The 20996-nt window shown below is 42.6% G+C and overlaps 1 protein-coding gene across 1 annotated transcript in view; it reads left to right on the top strand.

The window, feature by feature from the left end:
- Positions 1–16440, top strand: part of cntln (centlein, centrosomal protein) — a 77658-nt gene extending 61218 nt beyond the window's left edge. Inside the window, exons 25-27 of the mRNA XM_068321957.1 lie at positions 5035–5232; positions 8056–8130; positions 15649–16440. Of these exons, the coding sequence (XP_068178058.1) occupies positions 5035–5232; positions 8056–8130; positions 15649–15759 (384 nt within the window). The 3' untranslated portion in view covers positions 15760–16440. The remainder of the gene's footprint in view (positions 1–5034; positions 5233–8055; positions 8131–15648) is intronic.
- Positions 16441–20996: the final 4556 nt, after the last annotated feature.

Below are 20996 nucleotides of genomic sequence, written 5' to 3'. Positions count from 1 at the left end.
CAAACATGGGTTTCAGAGAAACAGTCTGTTTCATGTAAACCAGAGTGGTGTTTTTTTTTTTTATTTTTGTGTATGCTTATAATGAACACAAGGCCAATGAGTTGGAGCTGAGAGAAAATTGACCAAATATAACAGGTACCAGAATACAGAAGGTCAAATCTCAGTGAAACACTGAACAATTGAGATTTGAGTGTCAATTCCATATTTATTGCAGATACAGGCGGCCATAGGGCGGCAGGGCTCTACGTAAGAGATAGGATGAGGAGATGTGGGTAGAGCTCCTGTTCTTTTTGCATCAAAAGGAGTCAGTGGTTTGATCACCTGAGTAGGCTGCCTGTAGGTCGCCCCCCCTTTGGATTTTTTCCATGCACAGCCAAGTGGAAGGAAACTTCAGGGAGGACCCATGACCAGCTGGAGGGATTAGATATCCCATCTGGCCAAGGAACATCTTGGGATCCCCCTTGAGGAACTCAAAAATATTGCTGTTGAGATGGCATTTGGAATACAGGTAGTCCTCAACCTATGAACACAATTGCTTCTGAGAGATGTTCATAAGGTGAACTGTTCGTAAGTGGTTATTTAATACATTTCAGTCTATATTATCCATTTGAGGTAATTTAAAAGCCATTACTTCTCTGAATACAAAAAAAACTATTCTGTTATGTATAAGACCAAGGGGGGGAGATGCACGTTGATGCAGCGTTGCTGCTCAGTAGGGATTGTGGCTGAAAGGGGAACTGCAGTAGTCGGATACAACAGCGTGACATATCTCCAAATGTTTGTTTCTTGAGGACTGCCTATACACTTATTCAGACTCCTGCCACATGACCTGAGTCTGGATAGGTTGAAGAAAAGAGATGGATGTATAAATGCTGTTTGTCATGAACCTGCTGTTGAAAAACAAACGAGAGCTGTCATTTGCTCTTCGACCAGTATTTAGGTGGGACAGTAGTGAAAACTGCAGGACGGACTCGGGAAAAGGTGTTTGAAGGTGAATGGGGAAGCCTGGATGAGACCTACTGTAATCATAGATCTTGAGATTTATTTTTTTTCCTTTGTGGTTTACCCTGGGGACACAAAACCCATGCAATTATGTTCAAAGTGTTGGTTGTGGAGACAGGTGACTGTCAAAACACCAAAGAACTCATTGATAGCAAGTAGAGATCAAGACACCAGAGGATCCGTGGATGTCAAAGCTGAGACTCCCATGTGATAGCACTTTGTGTTCGATGATATAATAGCATATACCATGGGATCATATATTGCCTATTGTGATATATACCATTACCTTGTTATGAAATTACTTACAGTTTACCTCTATTGAAGATCTGGGGGATTCACCGCCTCACTGGGGATGTTGGCAAAGAATACTGCTGTGAGACAGATCAGTCCACTTTACCTCCTGAGCAGTAGTCATCCAAAATGGAAAGGGATATCAATCTATAAACTGGTGTTGCTATAAAAAGAACTGAAATTAAACTTTTTACAATTTTAACCGTCAGTCAACATTTTAAATCCAGGAGATCAAGGGTCATCTAAACCACTGTTCATTCAGTTATCAAAAGAATATCCAGAAGGAGCACCCAGGTACTAAGAATTAAAAGAAACCCATTGAGATGGCTCAGGGATCTCACCTTGATTCATCACTGTTGATGTTTTCTGGGAGGGAAGCCAGGAGGAATTACAGATCCCACCTGGCCAGGACAAGCCTTAGGATCCCCCATGAGTGACTTGAGCATGTGGATAGGGTTTAGGACATCCTCACTATGTTCCTTAGCCTACATCAACCACAACCAGGTTACCCATGGGAAATAGATGGATGGAATTGCATCAATGTCTGCAATTATGTATTTCTGCTTTTCTTTTCAACGCATAGACAGATGCAAGCAGCCACTGTGAGAATACTGTGTCCAGTGGGAATAGATCTTATTGTCTTTCCTAATCCATCAAGTATGTTTAAGTGTTTGTGTCAGGTTGTATGTGTGTCTGGCAGAGACTGATAAAGACTGTCCATCACCTCTGTTGAGCTGACGTCTGTCTATCAATGGGGAAATGGGCTTTGCAGAGATAGGTAGTGGTGACAGTGTATTTGCACACACATAAATCAAGTCACAAATAATGGACTCAGTTTAATGGTAATTTTCCATTGCTGTTGCTCTTGTAAGTCAGAAATACCAGCATTGCTGTCTTCTCATGATTTACTTGCATCTAGAGAGAATTGGATATGGCTACATTTTATGTTCTGATCCTTTTTCTTCCAGTTTAACTCTGATTTATTTCACATAACTCAAACTTTAACCTTCCTTTTCTTTCCCCACCTTCGCATTTATAGTGAAAGGGGCACACGAGCATGCGATCTACATGTAACCTAAAAATAGAAACTGCATGACATGTGTGTAGACATGCATAGAAATACAGTTCACATCTGTATAAGGTCTCTCCTCCATTCCCATAACCCTAGGCTGGTGGGGCCATTGTATTGTTGTTGAGGATTCACATCATTGTTTGTCTCCCCCTGGCTACTGTGATTCCCTATTAGAACACCAAGCCCTTTGATTGGACTGCCTGACGTCCGGAAGAGATTTACTCTTGTCATGTATTGATCAGGACCGGAGGGCTGCATGTGTGTGTGTGTGTGTGTGTGTGTGTGTGTGTGTGTGTGTGTGTTTGTGTGTGCGCGCGTGCGCGTGTGTGTGTCTTTATGAGCTTGTTTTTTTTTTTTTCTTTGTGGCTGAATGTGCTCTATGTGCGTATTTGTTTGTGGAGATTTTTCTTTATTGTGTGCCAGCAAACCCTTTTGGCCCCTGAACATGCCCCAGGCTGTACGCACTGCTGTTGAACTGCTAAACAGTGGCCCTGCATGTAGTGACTGCTCCTCAACACACACACAGACACACACTCTGAGCATTGTACTCTTGAAAATAATCTTTTTGGCTTGTCATCCCTGTTATAAAGTACATAATCGTGTCCAATTTCAGTCGTGTTTAAATGTTTTTTCTCTCTTAGAAAAATTCAGAAAAATGTAATAGTCTTCCCATTTTTTGATAGATGGTTACATTCTGATACATCATCTTCAGTTTTTTAGGTATTACAACAGTAAATTGCAGTTCTTTTACATCGGTGCATGCATAATCTAACAGAATTACAGTATTTTTACATCTTAATGTTTTTGAATGTCCATTTGCGTCTTCATGTGTGAAGAGGTGTTATGCGGTAGGTAGTTATTAAAGAGGATATCTTTATGCTGCTCATTTGATCCTCATCTGCCTGCCCTAATCCTTGCTCTGCCTAAATTGCCCCTCTGGCAACAGTGATTGTGGGTCTAACCTAACAAACTCATGCACGTGCACGTGTGTGTGCGTGTGCGTGTGTGTGTGTCTGTGTCTGTGTCTGTGTGTGAACGTTTACATATCGCCCCTTCCACCCTTTGTCTCTCACAAGGCTGGGAATGAGTGATAAATTCACCTCTTGATTTCTGCCTGGATTATTTCACATGCAGGGTTTAGGTCAATTGAACGTAACCCTTGACTGGTGACAGTGAATATCTATTAGGCTGTAAATAAAAGCTGAGGCTGTTTGTTAATGAGCAGTGTAGTCGGTTTGGCTACCACAGCTCTCAGATCACTTAAAAGAGCTAAAGCTGCTTTCATTCATCAAAAAAACAGACAACAGTTCTGATTTAGTGGCTGTCTTCATCTGCTATGACACTGGTTATAAATTGTAAAGAAAAATCAAACAAGCTTACAGGCTTACTGGATGACTTAGAAATTTCAATGATAATCTGCACTTTTATGATTTATTTTTACAAAAGACTTACAGTATGATCAGAGGATTGAAAACCAGTGCTGATGCGTGTATATTTATCTCTTTTTTGTAATGTAATCGTTATTTTAATCTGCATGGGTGTCGTATAATGTGGTTCTGTTGGCTGTCTTGACTTTATTAATGCCTGAGCCCTGTTTCTATGTCTTTTCCTTTTTTATTTTATTATTTAATGATGCTATTATACACATTACTCCAGCTGCAAGCCTCCGCCCCCACACTTAGCACTCTCCTATGAGAACCAACATTGGCTTCGTAAAGTGCACTTGATCCACCTGTGTGAAATTAAAAGAGAAGAGTTGATGTGTTTGCCACCATCCAGCAGTGTCTATATATATGATTACCCTTGTTATTGTAGCACAGCAGAGTTGTTTTTTCATGTTGGTGTATGTGTGCACATGGCAAACTTCTTGCTCACTTGTTTATTTTGTGTAAATTCCAAGAGCAAGCTGCACTGTGTGGCTTTTTTGATTGTTTGTTTTCTTGTGTACGGTGAGTACTTCTGTTTCTAGCTTTCCCTCATCTGACCATCTATTCCAAGGTCAGCTTTTCAGCAGGCTTACAGGGGAATGATACAGAAGATTATTGCTTCAATCAATAAGCTCAAAATGAAGCAAAGGGGAGTCTACTTTATTGACTTTCTCGTGTACAGTGGCAGTTTTAACATTTAATTGTCTCTCTGTATTTAGAGCAAACTTCCATTTAGTGCCCGACAACTGTGCCATCCCAGGCCTTCCTCATCTCGCTGGCCATTCACACCGGCACCATTTAAAAGAGATCCTTGTCGGTTAATTATTAACAGTGTTATGTTGCCCTGCTGTACTGTGAGACATTCAGAGAGCAAATAAATAAATGAATGCCTGTACCTTTAGTATCCCTCTGTCTTCTTCTCTCAGTTGCATGATTCTCTGCCTGTGGAGATTCAAGCAAAACTTTGGGTGCGTTTGGTATCAAAGCTGTGTTCCCTGAGCTTTCAATCAACGTAGCAACAACCCCTCAGGTCCACATTCCTACAAGGAAGCTTGAGGCGAAACTGAAGAGAATCTGAGTGTGTCAAACTCAATATTCTTCGATAATGTACTAGGCCTCTTTGGCGCATGCTTGATCAATTTCATTTATTTATCTGCCAGGCAAGTCCTATCCCTCTTGTTTTTCTAAATCCATTTCATCATCCTCTTCCTTTTTTTATTCCTCCTTCTCCTCCCCCTTCAGGCCCTGGCCAGTGAAATACTTTTAGATGTTCAAGAGGTCAAGCAGCAGTTGATGAAGATCGAGAGGTTGAGGCAGGCCAGCGCTGTGGCAGCAAAGGGCGGCCTCTCAGCCAAGTCTATGATCAGAGCCAAGTCCATTGCAGCCTCCATCCTCAATATGTCAGAGAATGATCTTGCAGACATAATGGACACTGACCAGGTAAGGCCAAAGGACAATCGATCAACATTTTACACAATCACTAACTTTAAGATCTATATTAAGTGAAATATTATGCCCAGAACACCCAACATACCTATAATAGATTTTCTGTGCTGCAAAAATCCTAAAAGTATTTTTTCTGGGGCTTTTGCATAGTGATTGCACCAGAAGCCTGGGAAAAAACATTATATCATCAATATCAGCTCATAGCTTTTAGCACTTCAGTGTCGATTGAAACAAGGAGCACCCGTAACTTTGGCCTATCCTGTGGCAACAAGTACTGAGGAATGATGCTGCTGTAGAGGGGAGGAAATTGGGAGAAACAAAACTTCTTCGTTCATTTCTTCTGTATCTGACATCAATGAGCCTTACTAGAAATCTCTGCTTCTGACTGACCTTTTATTGATGGGTTAATGTTTTAGCAATTAAGTCAAGACACTGAGGCATAGAACTAATAAGTCTGCAAGTTGCAGTGCATTAGAAAAGGGAGTGGCTTCATGTTTATGGTGTTCTTGCACTTGCCAAGACCTGTAGCACCTTTCTGCTTTAGTAGAGCACAAGTCTTTTCCATTCTTTCTATAATGAAAGCAGTAATTAAACTGAATATCCTTGGTATCGACTCACAGTTTCGAGTTGCAGGCCTTTTTCTTGCTAGGTGGGCTCTTACTCTTACATGGATCATACCCAGCCATGTCATCAAATAGGATCCCACAATTTACAATCAACCCTCCATCTCTGGGGACTTTCTCTCATTTACCACAAGATAAGAGAGGGTGCACCAGGCACTTACTCACACTTGAAAACAATTTTAGTTCTTTCCCAGCCAGACGCACCCAGGAGATGACAGGGAAGAGTTTGTCGCAGAGCGAAAAGTTCCCCTCACTCAGATCAGAAAACTCTGTGGTTAATGTCATTGAACTCTTCCTGGTTTCTTTATTTATTAGTAATGTCAGGTCAATGTTGAATCACGCTGTGCTAATAAGTTTAAATGTGATGTGTCACTTCAAATGTTTAATGGGTATCCAGAGACAGCTTTGCCTGTGCGTTTGCTTCCATACGTGTGTTTTGGTGAAAAAACGTTCTTGTGTCGAATCTTGCAGAACAAATGGAAGTCAATCAAACCAAAAACAGTTGTGCATGTTAGGAGCCCTACCTCTGGTATCTTTCCCAGATGTAAACTCAGGCATGTCTGTCATTTGTTGTTACAATGTTGAAAATTCTGCAAGCAGTGCCTAGTAGTTTAATTTTTTTTTTTTGGTTAAAATTACAGGGCTTTTCTCGTCTTTTACCGTCTCAATCAAAAAACCATGCCATATTTTTTGTGGGAGCTCTGTGATTCCAAACTGCTCCTAATTTGTAAAAAGAATTTTTTAATGTTAGGTGTACAAACTTATTTCAAATTAAGTATTCCTGGTTGTGTTTGTGTCTTAGGAGAATTTAGCGACAGATGGAGTTTGTTTTATGCCCATTGTTGCTTTCCAAAGGCTTCATTTTCCATTTCTCATTCTAGTAAGGGGGATTTTTTTCTTTGGGGTAACCTCGATGTTTTTGTTGTTGACGGCACCGAAGGAGAGCTCTCCCTTGCTTTCAGTTAACCTAAGGACAACGGGGTCTGATCACTTAATTTACTTTGTGTGGTTTCATTCATTTCCAAAGTGTTTGAGTCAAATGTGAACATAAAAACAAATGAATAAGGGAGAGGAGGCACAAAATCATACGGATACAAAGAAGGTATGAATGTGCCCTCAAACATGTCATATTACACATTGTTATTTGCCTCAGTCCATTTCATAGTGTGCAACAGAGGACCACGGAGGGCTGAGCAGCTCCAGCCTCCCTAGGCAACTTGTTGTGGATTTAATGATCCAGATGTAATAAGGATATAATTGCCCGGCCAGTTTGTTTTGCGTCTAATGTTTAATGGAGGGTCAGTGCTTTGTTAAATATCTGCCACGGGTGGACAAGCACACTCGTTCTCACTCACGTACACTCTTTCATACACTGTGTTCACCCCTCTGGGAAGCTTGAAGGTAGTAGTTATAACACGGTCTTTCTTTTTTTTCTAGCAGTATTATTTTTTTATCAATTGTTTATCAGCCACACAAAATATTTTGTACGTTTTTGGTAAATATGCATTTGTGCCGTCATCTACATTACATAAAAGAATTTATGTAATTTAACCATCCACAGTGAATTCTGTTAAAGATTAGCTAGGACTTTGTGGCATTGGACATTCTTCGCCACCTCCAGACTCCACAGGCCTGTGCTTGTTATGTCCACAACTCTACAAGCACGTACACACACACACACACACACACACACAGAGCGACCCTCTGTGAGACCATGTGAGGCAGTCCAAGGCTCGTCACATCATTTGGAGCCTCCACACCTGGGGTTTGAAGGGAAGCGATAGCACATTAGTGTAGAAGTGTACATGGCCAAGCAGTCGCTCTTCTCCCATCGTCATTAGCAGTAACAAGGCTACCTCTCTGGTAGGTCTTTAAACATGAGTAGCATGCAAACGTATACCGGCATAACTTGCCACTGAGTCCCTGGAGAGCTTCTCCAAGGTCCTTGCTGGCGTGGTGTTACAGTTCTGCCTTCAAGCAGGAGTCTCACGGAGGCTAATGCTAAGATACAGTGGCAGAGGAAGCTACTGTGCCTCCGGTCTGATTCACCTGTTTTTGCATTTTTTTAATCTACATACAAAACAGTCAAGGATTTATTGCAAATATTCCCATTTCACATGAAAATAAATTCTTTCATCATGCATGTCTTTCATGTGTGGTTGATGACATAAATATTTGTTGTTGTTTTTTATAGAGGACAGAGGCCCATTCAAAGAATCCAGGAGACAAAGAATGGCTGGATCACCTCAACAGCATCTTACAACAGAAGGTCAGTATAACATAGGTATTTAGCTGAGGTCTTGATGCTGTCCATTCCAGTGAAGTAAAGTAACTTGCTGAATTGATGTCTTTTTAAATTGTATTGTAAGATCCTCTCGAGAGGTTTGAAGTCTTGTAATTACTTAAGATGCTTTTGTATTGATACTTCTCAGTAGTTTAGATTTTTCTTTTTCCACTCTAATATTTGGGCGCCAGTCTCACCTAAAATAAATTAAATAGTGGGTGAATTTTAGTTCCCATCCCATTCTGCTACAGGCTCTGGAAAAAAAAAAAAAAAAGAACAATAATGCAGAAGACAAGAAACAAAACCAAGAAACGTAGCTGCATCCTCACTGTGTGTGTGTGTGTGTGTGTGTGTGTGTGTCTTTGTGTGCACCGCTACTCATCTGTGGGTGCTCTGCTGGAGCTTTATTCGAGTGCTGTCAATGTCTGCTTGCTGTGATATGTGTATGATTGAGTGTCGAGTGTGTGTGTGTGTGTGTCTTGTCTGTACTCTTGTCAGCGGCTGCCGCAGGCACTCATGCGTCGCCTCCGCACCGCGACACACACCAGACACTGTTCTCTTGTTCCCTAGATCTTCTTCTGACCTTTCCACCTTCCTCTCCCCCTCCCACACTTAACACACACAACACTCTACTGAATCCATGTTTTCCCTTCTAGCTGGACAGCTCTCAGTCCCTGTTCTCTTTCTGTCTCTCTCTGCCGTTCTCCACCGTCCCGCATTCCTCTCTAGCTCGCTCTCCCTCCCTCTCTCTCTCTTTGGCTCAGACCCCGAGGCAGCTTGTTAGTGGGGAACTAAATATTGATTTGGCGGGCCTGTCGATGCCAGGAGAATGAGCTAGTGTCCACCAGAGACCTCGGCACCGGCAGCCTGCTATCGACGTTTTCCGTGGGCAGAACAGGGGAGGTGGAGGAGGGAGCTGGTGTGTGGAGTGGAGGAGGAGAGGAGCAGAGTATGACAAGGCTGAGACTTGCCCCTAGGTCCCTGTGGGGACCGCTGGGACCTCCGTAGTCACCCCAGCCCCCACCACCACCTCGCTACAACAGACTTTTTTCGATCCCCTTTCAAGTCCATCTTGTTCTGTTTTTTGCTTATTTATTTATTTCTCATTTTTGACTCTTTTTCTGTCTTCTGCTGTCCTTTTGTCTGGTTTTGAAAGCAAGCTGTTGTATTAAAGCGACACCAGTCTGTCTCTTCTTGTGTTTCTAATATTTCTGTATGTTTTTTTTATACTTTCATGCTGAAAGATTTGTATTGAGATACTTCTACCGCCTGTCTTTTAGGTCAGTCTCCTAATTTGATGTGCTCAACGGTGCCATAATAAAGTGTCAGTACTACACATGTCCAATGAAGCAATGCACTTCAAGAACTCTGCCTTTCTGCTCTGTCATAGTATATGATAGGCTCACCAAGCAGAATATGTGAAGTGGACTGGCCTGGCTTGTCACCCTGCCTGTGACACTAATAACACACTTCTCTAATGATGTGATCTTATCCCTGAGCTGCACTCACACATCTTCAGATTAAAAAGACACAGAGACAGAAATAGACCCAGTGAAAGGAAGGATGAGAGCAAGATCCATGTCCTTAACAGGCTGGTTGTCACTGGGAGAGAATGAGGATGTGTCCATCTGTGTGCATGTGTGGGTACATGCACATATTTGTGCGTGCATGTGCACTCTCACAACAGTCTCATCTTGTCACTGTCAGTGCCTAATGGAGATGCCCGGGGGACAGCACTTTATTATTTCAGTGGCCCTGTCAATAGTAAACCCATCACTCTTTCTCGCTCTGTGTGTGTGTCTGTGTGTGTGTGGGCTATTGTTAGCCATCACTGTCATATGCTGAGAAACATCAGCAAACTGTCTTGCGGGAACGGATGGTGATGCTAAACATCTGAAGTGACTGCGTTCTTCATGCCAAGCAAATGGCACACATTTGTGAAGCTGTCTCACCACCACCCCGCATGTCCACTCAAAACCAAATGAAACATTGCATTCATTTCCTTGTCTCTCACTTCCACTGGTGAGTTAATGAAATCAAACCCTATGCCCCCTCAGTGGAGAGCCACCATGAGCAGCGCTCCATAGCTAGGATCAAGGGACGGTGCTATCTAATAATCATGAGCAGGCCAGGGGGTGTACTGTATGGCTCCACTGAAACCCGCCATGAATAAGGCCAGCAGAGAAGATGGAGTGTCCATGTGGGCCAGGGGGTCCAGGCACCGGCCCTGGGAAGCATTGATTTAATTGCCTTTGGTTTATTTGTGGAGTCCTAATTATTGACTGGAGGTAGAATTTAATGGGCCAAGTCTTTATGAAGACAGGGAAATGACTGGCTTCTGCTGCTGGCCAATGATGAACAGGAGGAGCATGTGCATGCAAGCGTGTGCACATGCATGCAAACACACACGCTCCCTCCAGATCATTTTTCACACTCATTTTGTACACACTCATACCTATCTCAAGCCTCATGACAGCATAATAACATTTAAAAAGTCATTGACTCTGTTGATTCCTTTATGAGAGGACAGTGGTTTGGTTTACTGGTATGGGGCGACGCTGAGGGCCTGCTAATATTTACCTCACAATCACACCTGAGGGAGACGTACAGGCATCACTTCTTATCAGCCTCCAAACTATAACAAGCATTAAGACAGTGGTAGAGACAGGCCAAACCTGGACTGGACTTGGTATAAACCAAGTCTTCATGGATGGACTGCAGGCCTAAGCCCGTTTCTGTCATTTCAAACCTTAATCAAACTCTGGGGAGTTCTCTGTAGCTCAGTTCTATGATGTTAAATTGTTCCATTCATCGAAAGTTAAAGAACATTTTCATCAAAACTGCTCGACACATCGACTCTTCCTCGTCGAGTTACATTGTAAACGCCCTCACGCTAAACATATCAAAGACTCGATGCCTTTCCTGTGGAAATGTGCTGACAGTTTTCTAGTTTTCCATTGTTGTTGGCGCTTTGATAGCAAGAGATAGCGTGTTGTGTTGTGTGGCTCATTATGCCTCCATAATGACAAAGAACAGCTCTGAGTCCCACGCTCTCTCCAAAGGAAAGTGACTCTAATTAAGCCTCATTTAATGATTGAGCTAATTAAATCAGCGACTCTTTTTTCTGTCTCTCTGAGTGTGTTTGTATGTGTGTGGAGGGGGATTTTGAGCGGAGCCTTTGTACTGTTATGTGTCACTGGATTGGGGGCGGGGGTTTCCCCTGTTTTACTTGGCACCGTGGAGCGTTGTGTTGGAAGGAGGAGGCCCAGCGTACTCCTTGTTGAGCTGATTACTTAACCAGGTAAGTATTAGCATCGGCACATTATCATATGTCAGAGGATGGGCTGAAATAGGCCAGGTGAATAATCATATCACATCATGCTATTGTAGAGCTCTGAGGTTTTTGTGTCTAATTATACCTGTGTGTCATCCTTTGTCTTTTTTTAAAGTGAACACAGAAAGATAACGATTGATTAAAGTTTCCTTTCATCAATGGATGATTCATGTGACAAATTCCCATAAGCGTGAGCTCAAACAATGAAAGGCAACAATTCTTTTGCTTTGTGTGTGACAAGTGTGCTGCAGGCGCATCCACTTTTGTTGACTGTAACTTCGTCCCGGTACATTACCTTGGCCAATAAGCCTTGCAGTTGATCACAGCTTTCTTCTTGAGTTCTACCGAAAGGTTGCCTCTCTTTTTTTTTTATGCATATCGCTCTCAATTTACACCCCAATAGCACACGAATCGCCTCATTTTCACACCTAATGAATAGGAACCTGAAACAAAGACCTAGTGCTTTCCTGTGTTTAATCTAGGGCGTATTTAGGTCAGATCCCTAACAAATGCACATTGCACACTGAAATTATGTTTCCAAACAACGTATCAAGAAAAGGAGAGATTTTTAATTACGGAATTTGTGGCCCCATGTGTCCAATTCCCTTTCATATCAGTCTCTAGTGGCCCAAAGGGGAGAAAGAGAGAGGGATCCTCTCCGGTGCATGGGGAAGGTAATTACAAGGGAGAGCGAGAGAATAGTGCTTTAGTGGGTTTCTTACCTGAGCCCCTTTTTGCAAATGTGACATATTCATTTTTGGAGATAATCAAATGCAAGACTTTTTAAGCGTGGTGCCTTTGTGCTCGGGCTTATTTTTTTTAATCTATTTATCATGCTGTTGTTGTTGTTGTTGTTATTCCCCGTTTGATAACTTTGATTTTCAAACAAAAGTGAGAGGATCAAGGATCAAAGAGCTGTTCTTCCCCCCTCTGTGATCAAACTACTGTAACTACTTCTCCCTTACCTTGAACAGCGGCCTACATTGAAGATGGATCACCAGCCAGGGACAAGGATTAGACGCAGCAGTCCTTCAGTACTACACAAATATTCCGGTCGCACTTCCAAGAACGGGCCCTTGCTAACAAAAAAAATGTATGACTAACGGGGATAAAATACTTAAAGTGACTAGCAAATTTCTCCCTTTGTATCTCTGTCAGGCCTGTTTGATTCCCCCTCTCCCTTCGTTCAAAGTCATTTAGATACGCAGCAAATTGACACGATCTTTACAGCCTCTCACAAACGGGGCCCTTGAAAATAATTGCGCTAACTCACTCTGAGGGAGAAGACAAAAGACCTGGAATGATCGATCTTTTAGGGGGGAAAAAAAAAGTTGGTGAGTGTGATGCCACTACTAGACAATGGTCACGGGAGCGCTGCAACTTTGAGCTACTCCTTGCCTTGAGGTTTGCCCCAGGCTGTAGAATAGCAATGTCATTTAATTGGCTCATAAAAACATCTTTTGCTTGCAGCCCCTTTCCTTGTCTTCAAACACACTCTCTCCCTTCCTCACACACACATACACATACACACACACCTTTGCTCACACACTTGTCAGTGTCAGCGGCTTTACATGTCAGTTCACTTGTGAAACATGTTCATGAAATCATACCAAGACAAAAGGTCTGCTCTGCGGGGCTTGTGGAATAGTAATGGGTGCGAGTTAGCATGGCTTAATACAACAGTAGCTTTTTTTAGTGTTGCCAAAGGGGACAGGGTTCCTACAAAACAATGGCTGTGTTGCCGGCTCTGGCCAGCTCAGCCAAAGGGGACAGGGGTCCGGCTAAATCTAGTGTAGCATAACATTAGTGCCAGTTCCTTACACTGCCTGGAGCTGCCCAGGGGAACCAGTAGAGCAGCTGCATCACAGCTTACCTCTAACCATCCTGGAGGGTGTCGGTCCTCAGCAAAGGAGCAGCTAGAAATAAAAAGGGGAATGATGGTCTTGGGTGTCTGGTTTGTGAGCCAGTAGTCCGGTACTTCTGTTTCCTCATCCGAGAGTCGCTTATCATTTGGGGATGAATCAGTACAAACGAAATTGTAACACAGACACCACAAGTTTATTTTACTGATTTGGTGGCATCATATTTAATGAGATTCTGGTGCTGTCTTGCCTAAGCAGAGTTTTCTTGCTTTTAGAAAGAAGTTTAAAGATTACAGGGTCAAACCCAGCTGGGAGCCATCATTTCCTGTCATCTCTAAGTTGTCCCTGATTAAAAACTTCAAATGTCCACACGAGACTTGAATATAGATTTCTCTCATAGTTTTAGCATCTGCCTTAAATCTCACCCATGTAAGGTTTATGCAGATCATGTTTACCTGTTAGTGTTGTTTACCCGTATTCCCATATCGGTACTTTTAATGATCCAGTCTCCCATTTTGCTGTCCCATGGACCCCAGTGTTGTGGCTGTGTCTCTATTTTAGTGGGTTTGTTTGCATAGTTAGTGGCTCTATGTGCAATTAGCTGATTAGGAAATAGTGTGTGTTTGTGTGCGCACCGATGTGAACGTGTGTGAGACGGCGAGAGAACCCTCCCAGGGGTGCAGAGGCAGAGGGATGTATCATGTGTCTCAGCAGTTACTTGGGCGTAGTGGTTCTCTGAGGAGTGGTGCTGTGTGTTTGATGCATCCACTGCTGCTGGAGGTGTCTCCCCTCTGCACACATACACTTCCTGGCACATGGGACCTTGTGTTCCTGATACTGTTGCCTTTAATGAAGAGGAGAGAGGTGTCAAGGGGCAGTTGCACATGGGGGACTGTGTGCTTTTTTGTGTTAGAGATTTTGAGGTTCTCACGGCTGTATCGGAGATTGATACGATTATCATTTCAAATCACGTCACAGTCATTCACCTTGTCCTTAAAACGTGTCAGCTTACCTGGTTTCACTTTGCTTTGCGATTTGGTCTTAATCGCTTCAAAGCAAGACTGGGTTTCTTGTTTTTCAGTAAATTTCGTTACAGCGCTTCAGTTGTGTCTTGTCTCTGTGTCTGGTTCAATAGCTCATGTTTTCACATTCTCTTTAAAGATATCAAAAGTGAGAGATTTCACAATATTGATGTCAACTCTTTCCAGTTTTACCAGTCCACTCCTCAGCTCACTCCATGTGACTTGGTAAACTGAATGAGCAAAAACTCAACTTAAATTTTTTTGTATTTTCTTTCTTCTTCTTTTTTTTAAAATGCTGCACACAATTTGAAGGTAATCTTTAGGAGTGACTCTGTAAAGCCCTGGCTTTGATCAGGTGCCCTAATGAACATAAAATCCTTGTGTCGATCCAAAGGGAAAGCACAATTAGGCGGACCTTTGAGAGGAAGACTGTTCACCTTTTTATTTTCATGTTTCATGAGCTCAGCAAACATATATAACAGGTTCTATTATGCTCAACCTTTGTAATCCTGTATATTAACTGGGCACCTGTTCCCATCGTCTTACCTTCCCAGTATACAATACAGTAAAAACACAACAATACTGTAAGTGTCCCCAGTGATGTTTTAATTATGCCTTGAGGCATGTCTGCTGAAGACCGATCAACTTTAGCCTCTGGAGAAAAACTAGCATGTCTTCAGCCTCACCATAAAAAGGCATTGGTTGCCAAAAGACACATTTTTTTCCAAGTCTGCCATAATCCACCACTTGCCCGCCCACATTCATGATACACACAGTTACTCTTCCTCCTGTCCGTATTGGCCATGAAGAGATCTTCCTTCTGACCCCATACCAGAGTAAAATGAGAGGCCATGTCCGCAGAGCTCTGACGCAAAATGAAATCTAAAATTTGCCTGCAGCTCTTAGTTTTCAGCAGTCTTATTTTTGTCCTGACTTTCTTACAGCTAAATTATATTAGGAAAACCATGCTTTAAGACAGACTTGAAAAGTTAACCTATCCTTTACTACTTAGGAGTCATATATCACTGACTGAAAGTGATGGCGATGAAATTTCTGAAGTATAGCCTGGTTTCTGAATTTCTTTGTCAAACCACTCAATGTCGTCTTCAGGCTCCATCTGAAGTTCTGTCGCTTCACTCAACAGAAAACAAGTTCACCAAAAAGCTGCCAGGTGTCAAAATTCTGGCTTTTTAATAGTGGTGAATTTGAGTGTTTTCCACATTTTTCTCTTACCCCTTCTACCTCTGCTCTCACACCCTGTCTCTATCCTTCTCCTCCCCTGCAGATCCCCTTTGCCGGCCAGCTAATGGAGGCTGTGCGTGTGAAGATGAAGGAGAGGAAAGTGCTGACAGAAGAGCTGGCCACGTTCGCAACACCAGTCAGCGAAAAAGCTTGACTCCCTGGGCTAAGGCTGGGAAAACTGTCATCCACTTCTTTTTCTTCCTCCCTCCTTCCCTCCCTCTCTGGTTCCTACTGAGTGGGAGCTAGTCTGAGCCAAGCTGAGCCGGGGCAGCAGAACCAATATTTGTGAGAAAAGCACTGTCGACTCACTCCGGGCCACTGGCTCAACACAGCAGCCTGGCTTTTGTAATGAGCCCTCGACATCTGTGTTAGCGCTCAGTGCACTATGTCTATCAGTCAAGGCCCTTTAGCGCCAGGCTAATTTACAGCGCAACCGCTCTCCTCTATTCTCAGTGCAGACCTGCGGTGATAAGCCAAATGCTTACACTAATGTTTAAGTTTTACATCTCTTTTTAGCTCCCTTTTACATCTCCCCCTCTAATTTATTTGGCACCTCAAGGACCTTCAGGTGCAGGGACTTGACCTTGCGATGCTAAGTCAACACTTTAAAAAAGATAAGATGCAAAAACTTGACTGCAATAGAAATGATCTGGTTATCAAATGCTAAGCTAAAATAAAACATACAGAAGATAATAAAGTATTCATAGAAATCATTTCCCGTGATTAAAACTCACTGATTTTCTCATCAAACGCATTTTGCCTTTCGAAGGAAATATCTTTTTTGCAACTTTGTAAAACCTGTTTCAGCATCTACAGCATTTTGTCTGCTAATTGTTTATTAGATTATGTTGCATGTCATTCATTTTCTTGTATAAATAAAGTGAAAATAAATAAATAAAAACTTCCTTGTATTTTTTGTCTGCCTTTTTTTTTTGTTTTTTTTGAAAGATTCATGAACCACATATAAATGAGCTGTTGTATTTTTTTCACCTCAGCAGTTCAAAGGACTGTCGGTCGGTGTGATGGTGACTGGGTGTGCTCTGGTGGACAGTATGGATCTCTCACCTCTCTCATGATTGACAGCTGACTATTGGCATGGTTCCTGTTTTTAACAGGTGACTCCTGCTGTTAACATCATTAACGCTGGTCCACATGGGCGTACAGCAGAGCGGCACGTAAGAGGAGTGGTTCCATCCTTGACACAGCTACCTCCAAGGCCTTTCATCTGTTTCCCTCTTCCTCCCTCTCTTATTATTCATTTTGAATATTAAACCACAATCCCGGTCTCCTCTGTCCTTGAGTTGGCATCCTACACAGGAGACCACACACTCCTCTGTTCAAGTCATCCCTTATTTTCACTACTTTTTTCATACCTTCCCCAGCTTTTGTTTTCCTCTCTGCTACTTTTGTGCATTCTTTTTATTATGTGTAATTACAATGGTGCAAATAATCCTTAGTTCAGGAATTAAAAACAAATAATTCCACTTTTTAATCCCCCTCCCTTTTCAAATATATGCTAATGATGTCATTTTCCTTTATCTTTTTATAATAAAGGATTAGGCCAGGACTGTCTCTAGCTGCAACTCGGGGACCAATTTAGCTGGGATCCAGGAGAGACAAACCCTTGTGGTTAATTACCATTCATTAACATAGTTTGCATCTTTTCTTCTTCTCCAATACCCAGGAGCCAGCTATTGTCAATATTTGTCCCATATAAATTTCTGCACTTTTTTTTTCCTTCTAGTCACTTTCCTCCAGCATAATGCTGCTAATGACAAACATTAATAACTCAGAGACTTCCGATGGCGCTTTGGGTATAAAAGAGCAAAGCAACGATGCCACGCAAATTATCTCAGAGCCCCCATCCTTCACCGTCTGACTATCTGTAATTCTCTCTCTTCCTTTTAGGGTGTAATGCATAGTCAACATGTTTGCTCGTTGAGCCCCGGCCTTGGCTGACACACTCGTGCTATTTCTGTGACATATTCAAATGCGGGCCCCCTCCGCTGGTACTCTCTTGGGTTTAATTAACCTGGACTTGTCTCTGATGCTCCCTCAGTGAAGATGTTAAAATGATCTTGAAAACACCCTTCAAACAGCCAACCCCCGACCAAACACGCACACACACACACACACACACACGCGCACACACTCATGCCTTCCACTACAGGCTGTGTATGATTCATCCCTATTTTCTGTGCAGGAATGGCATGCCGTTTCCTTCTTCTCTTTCACTCTCTCTTCTTGCTTTCCACCCTCTTGTCTAGTTCTCATTAAGAGACTTTTCTTGTGGGAATTACTTTGATCAGTAGTTCCAAATACAAAGTTTTCCTCCCTTCCCCAACACAATCAAGTCCATGCCATTTCTCTCCTCTGTCTTTATCTCTTTCTCTCACCCCAACTTCTCTTTAAGTCTAACTTCCTTGTATTTTTTTCCCCTTTCCACAGATTCCTGTAGGAGGTTGTTCCTGGAGAGGTAGACGAGGTCAAGGTCACGGGTTGACTTAAGGGTTGATCGATGATTTGAGTGTGTGTGTGTTTTTTTTTCCAGTGCGTGTGTTGTGTCCCTAGGCTGCTTGTTGTACTTTCAAGTTCCTGGTGGTGCAAGTGTGTTCCACTTGGGTGGGAAAGCAGGGAAGCCCACAATAAAAAGAACAGTCAAAGCACAAACCAAGAATTTGTGTAACGTCCAACTGATGCAAAATTAGTCCTTGTAGATTCCGTCAACCAGCTGAAGAGTGATTGGAAAACAGTCTCAGGTGATTTCCCTTACTTCACTGACACAGTTTTGCATACCGTCTTTTGCTGCCAATATATCAGTCTGCTTTGATTTCACACACACACACACACACACTTGGCACTGTCTCTGAAAAATAGGTACTTGTGACATAGTGCCAAATGTTTGTTTTTTTTAAAATTCATTTATAATGCATCATTCATTTTTGATCCGATGGGAGAATATGCAGAAACAAAAGGTAGACTGACCTGACTGCAGTCTGAAATCTTTGCCCAGTAATTTTTTTTTATTTTATTTTTTTGCTTTTAGATCACAGACATCTCTGCTCTGCCACATGTATATATAATTTCCTTTTTCATTAGATTGGACGCCACCTTAAAAAGAAAAAAGGAGCTGTATCCTCCTGGTGCACATATGCCATGTATACAACCTCATTGATGTTCAGTTGAACAAGTCCCTTATTCTCCTCAACGGTGCTCCAGACATGAAACAGCAGCAGATTATGGGTGGATGCAACCCGCCGTGGGAAGCTAGGGAGCAGATAAAAAGGCCAGTCACTCATGGGACTGAAGCTATGTTTTGATGCTGTGTGATAAAGCGAAGGCATAGGGCGCGAGGAAGAGGAAAGTTACAGGATCTATCTCTACGAATATCCTCTGGCTTCGCTTTTTGGCTTTCTCTCCCCTCTCTCTCTCTTCTTTGTTTCGTCCATTGTAACCAAGCTGTTCCTGCACTTTTTGTTCTTTGACACTCACTTTCTTGTCCCTGTGGACTGTCCTAAGCCTTGCTCATGGCAGCTGTCTCTCTAAAGCCGTGGCCTGAGCTCTTGGGCAGGGAAAAAAAAAAGAGAATGAGAGAAGGGCTGATCTTGTCTCTAATCCACTTTGTCTTACGGCGCAGGAGGGAAGCTGCAGTCCTCAACATCACCTCAGAGAGAAGCAACTTTTTGAATGACTGCCTGAAACTTCTGGTGTCCTTCTGACACTGATGGTTCAGAAAAAGGTGCCTCTTAAAATCGCCCGTCTTGGGTGCAATGAACTGTCAGAGATCCAAGTTTTTCAAATATGTGTTGGTGCAGAAGTGGTTTGGTTCTGATGTCCACGTTCACTGTTTGGCACACTGTCCATAGTGACAAAGAGGTCGTCATTGGACTAAACTGTTTTATAACAATAATAGGACCATCCTTTTGTTATGTTCTGTCTGAGTATAGCTCCTCAAAGCACCTCTCCACCTTGAGTAACTTTTCCAAGCGCTCATTAGTGGACCGACTGAAGTTTAAAGGGTACGAAGTGGGCTGGCAGATTACCCCCTGTAAAGTAGCACACCTCAGGTAATCACACTAATGAATTCAAGCACCCCCTGACTCACCCATCCCGTTTTTCTTTCCCCCCCCCTCCCCCCCACAGTGGCAGGTCAGTGCAAGAAGTGCCAAACAACAAAGAAGTGTTTGTTTGCATAATATTAGCCCTGCATGCTCACATACAGTGGCGGGGGCCTGGCTGCAGGACTGACTGGAGGCTTCCCTTGAACACAGGTGGAGCAGGGCAAGCATCGCTGGGACCAATTAGAGCAGAGCACAGGTACATTAGCATGTTTGAGTGGAGTCGGATGCAGTCGGGATTAGCGGGCTTTGCGAAACACACAAATGTGCGTAGTTGTGTGTCTTCAGTGACACAGCTGGCATATGTGAGATGAATTATCCCTGGTTTGCTGTCGAACCATCCTGTCTTTCCCATCAGTGTCGGAAAAGACACTTATTGAGACAGGTCCGTCAGGGCTTTGTGTGTGATCAGATGTAAAGTCCACTATTAAGTGTCAAAGTGATGTTAGTTTTGTGTTCTTGTGTCATTAAAGGATCAGCAGAAACTTGTTAAGGTTACAGAAGCACATATTGAATGTAAGTAAGTCAAGCTGCTCATCGCCATTAAGACCATCTTAGTTAAGCTACTTTTATAAAAATAAAGTAAGCAATAAAGGTCAGTTTTAAGGATCCGGATGTGTTTTCTCTAGTTCTAACCAGTCATACCGTTCCATTTGGATGATTCCAGGAAACTGGCTAAAGGGGGGCGCTGAAACTTTCCTGGATGAGTAATCCAGGAATTCCTGGGTATCCTGCTGAAAGTCCAACAAAAAATGAACATGGATGAAAACATAATTTTGTAGGACGTTGAATTAGCTAGTTGAATTTTGAAAGGGGGGAGTACATTTTAAGTTTTTTTTAAACATATTTAGTGAGTTGTCCTCCCTGATGAGATATGCCTGTACGTCTCAATCCATTAGTATTTTTAACATAAAACAATTAAAAACAATTTGAACATACAAAACGACCTGCAAAAATATGAAGACAATCTGGATACAATAATATTGTCACACATTAAAACCATTCCCTATTCCGATACGTAAATACTGTATGTCAGTAGTAAAATGTCCTACATCAGTTTTACAGTCAGTGATGATGCCAAAAAAGACACCAGTGGTTGGTGTAATAAAGTTAATAGAGGAGCTTCCACCTGTCGGTACAATAGAGACAAGATTCATCCCGCCATGAGATGAGACAGATGGACACTCACCTCAGGCCACTCACACACACACAGATCACTGAACTGTGGGGCCGAGCACTTCATCACTTTATTACCAAGGCCAGTGAGCAGGAA

This window comes from Antennarius striatus, chromosome 8, assembly GCF_040054535.1.
Source record: "Antennarius striatus isolate MH-2024 chromosome 8, ASM4005453v1, whole genome shotgun sequence".
In the NCBI taxonomy this organism is placed as follows: Eukaryota; Metazoa; Chordata; class Actinopteri; order Lophiiformes; family Antennariidae; genus Antennarius; species Antennarius striatus.
Note: the sequence above shows the minus strand (reverse complement) of the source record. Positions and strands in the feature narration are given on the sequence as shown.